The following is a 6,000-nucleotide window of genomic DNA, read 5'->3' on the forward strand; positions in this document are numbered from 1 at the left end:
CACCTAAGAGAGGGGAGCTGCTTGGCTCTGCAGAGGAGCTGCTCAAGGAGGGTGGATGGGACAGTTCTCTCCCAGCCTGGCTACTGCAAACCCTTGTGTTCACAGAAGGGTGAAGAACTGGGAAGGAAAGATGAGTCTTTCCCAGCTCAGCTCACATAAACTCCAGGAAGATTTGCAGCCCTGTGCCTGGATTTCAGTGTATTTCAATGCCTATATGAGAAAGATTTAGTAGTTTTATTAAACCTATTTAGAACAGCGTGAGGGTTTGAAAAGATAGCAAGATTCCTGCGAGTTGGAATCCTCTACAGAGGACAAGCTGAGTAACCTGTGGGTGATTTACTCCTGAGAGACACTGAGTATACTTGCTGTTTGTTAAGCAGTGAGTAAGGAAGCTTTCCTCCACCTCGCTAGGATGGTGCAGTGTTTAGCTGGAGTAATAAAGTTGCTTTGACACACGTAACTGATGAAGCTGTGGAGGAAGGAAAGCTGTTTTGACTCTGCATGTCTGGTAGTTCTTGGCAAGGCTGGGTAAAAACAGCATTCTTGTCAATTAAGCACGACAGGAAAGCAAATCAAACTGCTCAGAGCCAGGATAACGTGGCGTGTGAGCTGACAGGGGAATCAAAGGGTGGGAAGGTACATAAATGAACTGGCTGGGAGGGAAAAATGGACCTTGAAAGAATGGCTTTGGAACTGCTCACCCAGGGGACATCTCAGTGCCCTGCCACTTGGTTTCTCTCATGCTTGGGACCATGAGCCAGAGAGCTTTGTGCACATTTGACTAACAGCACAGTGTCATGTTTCAGTGGAACAACTAGTTAGTTAATCCATGAGGTTTTCTCACTTTTGCTGGGCAGAACTGCCAAAAATAACCAAATACAACTGTGTGGTGGAAGAAACCCTGCTGCAGCTGAGCTCTTCATGGGCTCTGCCTCTGTGAGCTGCAGCAGCTTGAACAGGCACACGAAGAGAAGCAGCACTGAGGTGGGGGCAGCAGTTTCCTCTTCATCTGCAGAGGCTGTACACATGAAATGTACAGGGTGAAAGCCATGCCGGGATGGAGCACAGCAGCCTCGGGATGCTGGGATCTGGCAGACACTGCTCCTGCCAGGCTGTGCAGCTTGGCATCCCCAGAACAGCAGCTCTGCCACAGCCTTTGCAGTGCCCACAGGCACAGCTCAGCCTGCACCTCCTCACTCAGAGCTCTCTGAACTCACACCAAGTACTCTAAGCAATCCAGGAGAAAGCACTGCCAGGTAGCATTGCAAGGGAAGGAATGACTTGGGGAGCACTTGTCAGAACCCAGCCTTTGTTGCACATCACAGAAAACCCCCAGTTTTCAGCCCCCACCTCGCATGTGAGATGTGACATTACTGCCTCTTGGTTGGTGCCACAGGAACATGAGAAACACAACTCCTGGCTCTGCCATTTACACCTCTCACCTGGCAAAACCCCTGCTGAGCTCCTCAGTCCCCCTGCCCAGGTCCAAATAACTGCAGGCGGGCAATGAAGTGGAGATGGAAACAGAAACATTTTACATTTCAATGACCTCAGAGAGCAGAAGCCAGAGTTGGCAGGAAAGCAGTGTGTTTACACACCACCTGAAGATTTCTGTGTACTGAAAGAATGGGTTTGTTAAAACACTGGCTTTTTTGTTCACTCATTCTGATCAGTCAAAACAATCTCTTTTAAACACACGTTCCTGTGATGAAGAAAGCTTAGTGCTTAATTAAAACGGTGCTTTAATGACCGGGCTACCAAATGTAATTGCAAAGCAAAAGGTAACTGGATTTTTCAACGCAAAAAGTAACAATACCTGACAACACTGCTGTACTCACCATCACGACTCCATTATACAGATTAGTCATTATTGATAAAACATTTTCCATACCTAATGAGTGCAAATGCAATAACGAGCTGTGAGTTTCTTCCTCTACAATAGATGGAAAACACAACATTTAAGCTCAGAAGACACCTGGCTTCTCACAGAACTTACAAACTGGCAGAGTTAAGACTGCTAAGATCTTGTACTCAGGGACAGGATTTCTCAAGCAATAGTCCAAGAGCAGTAGACAGCCACAGAGTCTAAACAATAATAAAAATACTCCCACCATAACTTATAATTTGCTTTACAAAGTGCTGCTCTTCCTAAACACCTATGGGATAGGAAAAACTGCAGCCGGCTGCAGCGATACACTGAGAACCGTATTGCGCTACAGCTGGAGGACAGCGACTTCGCGTCTTTAAACACACACACACACACACACATCCTAACTTTGCCAGTAGTTAAAGCCTGTACCAAGCTGAGCGGCGAAAGCCTTTCTCTCCTTCAGCATCTGCATCAGCCCGCTACTGCCGGCCCCCGTGCGCCTCTCCCGGTACCGAGCGCATCCCGGCGCCGGCAGCGCCACTCGGGCAGGCAGCCGCCAGCCTCGTCCGCTCCCTCGGGCCGGCGGAACGAAGCAGCCCAGCCGCCGGCAGCAGGAGTTTGCTGGGCAGGGACGGAGCTCCGGCAGCCGCGACGGCGGGCGCTGCTGCGAGCCCGCGGGAGCCGGAGCGCGGCGGGGCGGGAGCAGCGCCGGTCCCGGCTCCGTGCAGCGGGATGGGGGGGTTGGAGGGGACCGCGACCCCCGGGACGGGAGGTCAGCGGGGACAGAGCGACCCGGAGGCGCTGCGAAGCCCCGGTTGCCGCAGCAACGCGGCGGCGCCTCTCCCCAAACTTTGGTCGCTATAACGACGGGGCCGCGGCCGCGGCATCCCCCGGACGGGCGCGTCCGCTCCGCGGGGCCGTCGGGGCGGCGCTCACCTATGGTGGAGACCACGGTGCCCACGAAGTAGAAGGCGCCGGGGAAGTCCCAGCGGGGCCGCAGGGCGTCGACGCGGATGCCCGCGGCCATGGCCGCCTCGTAGCTCCGCAGGAAGGCGCGCAGCTCCGGCAGGCTGATGTTGAAGATGCGGCTGAAGTTGTGCAGGGTCCGGTTCCAGCGGAGCTGCGCCGCCGCCTCCGACGGGCTCTCGAGGGCCGAGAAGACGGTGGCGCCGGCGCTCAGGTACGCCGCGATGAGGGCGGCCAGCAGCAGGAACCGCCCGTTGTCCTCGTTGAGGGGCGCCAGGCGCCGCCGGCGGCAGGAGCCCACCGCCCCCCGCGGGGGCATCATCCGGTGCGCGGCGCGGCGGGCGCGGCGGGCGGCGGGCGGCCCCCGGCGCGGGGCGCGGGCATGGGGCGGCGCTGCGCGGAGCCCGGCGCGGCGGCGGCTTCGCTGCAGGGGCCGCGGCTCTGAGTCATCCCCCGGCGGGGCTGCCCGCCCGCCTGGCGACGGCGGCGCCCCGGGGCCGCTGGTCCGGCCCGCCCGCGCTGGGCCCCGGGGCCGCGGGCAGCAGCGGCGCGGGCTGGGCGGCGCGCACCGCCCGGCGCGCTCTGGCCATGCGGGGCGGCGGCGGCGGCGGCCCCGCCGCGGGGGAGACGCCGCGGGGAGGCGGAGGCGGAGGCTCCGCGCGGCGCCCGGTCGACGGCGGGCGGAGGGCGGGAGCGTGCGGCGCGTCCCCCGGGGAGCCGCATCCCCGCCGGGGAGGCTCCCGCAGCCCCGCTGCTGCCGGGCCGGGCCGCTGGAGCCGCCGCTGCCGCGCCCCCGGGGGCCGCCGCGCCCGGCCGGGGGAGGGATGGGGCGGGACGGGGCCGCCCTTCCCTTCCCTTCCCTTCCCTTCCCTTCCCTTCCCTTCCCTTCCCTTCCCTTCCCTTCCCTTCCCTTCCCTTCCCTTCCCTTCCCTTCCCTTCCCTTCCCTTCCCTTCCCTTCCCTTCCCTTCCCTTCCCTTCCCTTCCCTTCCCTTCCCTTCCCTTCCCTTCCCTTCCCTTCCCTTCCCTTCCCTTCCCTTCCCTTCCCTTCCCTTCCCTTCCCTTCCCTTCCCTTCCCTTCCCTTCCCTTCCCTTCCCTTCCCTTCCCTTCCCTTCCCTTCCCTTCCCTTCCCTTCCCTTCCCTTCCCTTCCCTTCCCTTCCCTTCCCTTCCCTTCCCTTCCCTTCCCTTCCCTTCCCTTCCCTTCCCTTCCCTTCCCTTCCCTTCCCTTCCCTTCCCTTCCCTTCCCTTCCCTTCCCTTCCCTTCCCTTCCCTTCCCTTCCCTTCCCTTCCCTTCCCTTCCCTTCCCTTCCCTTCCCTTCCCTTCCCTTCCCTTCCCTTCCCTTCCCTTCCCTTCCCTTCCCTTCCCTTCCCTTCCCTTCCCTTCCCTTCCCTTCCCTTCCCTTCCCTTCCCTTCCCTTCCCTTCCCTTCCCTTCCCTTCCCTTCCCTTCCCTTCCCTTCCCTTCCCTTCCCTTCCCTTCCCTTCCCTTCCCTTCCCTTCCCTTCCCTTCCCTTCCCTTCCCTTCCCTTCCCTTCCCTTCCCTTCCCTTCCCTTCCCTTCCCTTCCCTTCCCTTCCCTTCCCTTCCCTTCCCTTCCCTTCCCTTCCCTTCCCTTCCCTTCCCTTCCCTTCCCTTCCCTTCCCTTCCCTTCCCTTCCCTTCCCTTCCCTTCCCTTCCCTTCCCTCGCCATGTGCGGGATGCGCCGCGGCCGCTGCGGGGCTGGTTTGGCTTCAAAAGCTTTTCTGTACGCCCCGTGCCGAGAGGGTGTTCGTGAGGGAGTTGGTGGTGGTCGGTGGGGCGCTAATTACTTAATTTCAGCCATTTCTGGACGAAGGAATGGTTGTTTCTGATCTGACTCCACTGAGGTAGACCCAAGAAAATGATACATTTTGGGTTCGGTGCCAAATGCCCATTTAATCTTAGCTCGTGTCTGAAAAGTGATTTTTCTCCTCCTAAGATGTTGGATTCTGTCTTTGCTGTTTGCCTTGGAACAAACACTGTAGCCTTTCTTATCTGTTATGCTGCAGTGAGAACTGCAGTCCTTTCCTGGGAGACTTGAAATAAATAATTACATTCGTATTTTTAAAATAAAATGAGAATTCTCACTGATAAAGCATTGCAAAGAGGATGGGAGTGATGCCAGTCCTGCAAACATATGTGTAGGGGTTGATAACACGTGTAGGAAAGATCTGGGCTTGGAGGAGGAAATGCTCCCCACAATTTACAGTTGCCAGTGTCAGTCTCACTGGGATGGGAGCTTGTGCCCTGGTTTATGGGTTTTTTTAGCCTAGGTTCTATTTTTTCTTTTCTTTTTTTCTTTTTTTTTTTTTTTTTTCATCTACAGGAAAATATTTGCTGCCTCTTGGTAGCTACACGATGTCTTTTAGCAAAGGGCTATTTGCCATCACTAGAACATCTCCATAGCTTCACACATCTATTTCTTATTTTGGATCTGAGAGATTTTGCTTTGCTGTGAGATTTCACATTATTGGCAGTTATCTCTTGGCCACCACATCCATAGCAGGAGGACTTCCTTCCTTTCTAACACGCTGTTCATACTTGTCAGGTGAAGAAAACTGCTTGGGTTTACACCTCTGCTTCCTAGGAACATGCCTAATCAAAGTATCATGTTTTGATAGCCACTAATATCTCTAAACTTTGGGGTTTTGCTATTATTGCTGTTGTGCTAAAGCATTTTGTTCAGTAGAGGTGGAAGTGTCTAGAAGTATCAAAGAAGATTTCCAATCTCCTTTTGTGCTCAAGGCAACCAATACCACATGCAACCCTTAAGAAAAAAAAGTATCTCCTATTTCAAAGTGTCAGTTGTGTCCCATTATAAATACTAAAACTGAATAAAAATAAAAAAATTAAACCAATAAATCACAAACCCAATAGCTGGGGAAAGCAATAGCAGATCTCAAGAACACAAGAGGAAGAAAAACATTGGGAAAGTATATCAGACCTGATCAAAAGACCATTGGCATGAGGGGAAAGTCTCCCATGGATGGTCAAGGGTCAGAAATGGACCATTTAGTGCCAATGACTATTGCTGAAAATAATTTCCACTGTGGAAATCCAGGAATGATTACATGCAATCCACTGTGTCAGATGATGTAAAACTAAGCTCATTTACCTGAATTGTGTTGCTTCAGATGGATATCACTAG

The 6,000-nt window shown here is 55.0% G+C and overlaps 1 protein-coding gene across 1 annotated transcript in view; it reads right to left on the reverse strand.

Moving 5' to 3' along the window:
• KCNK12 (potassium two pore domain channel subfamily K member 12) overlaps window positions 1-3,158 on the reverse strand; it is a 28,968-nt gene extending 25,810 nt beyond the window's left edge. Inside the window, exon 1 of the mRNA XM_063152459.1 lies at window positions 2,807-3,158. Coding sequence (XP_063008529.1) covers window positions 2,807-3,158 — 352 coding nt within the window. The remainder of the gene's footprint in view (window positions 1-2,806) is intronic.
• Between the last annotated feature and the right edge of the window lie 2,842 nt (window positions 3,159-6,000).

The sequence above is a fragment of the Melospiza melodia genome, chromosome 3 (genome assembly GCF_035770615.1).
Source record: "Melospiza melodia melodia isolate bMelMel2 chromosome 3, bMelMel2.pri, whole genome shotgun sequence".
Lineage (NCBI taxonomy): Eukaryota > Metazoa > Chordata > Aves > Passeriformes > Passerellidae > Melospiza > Melospiza melodia.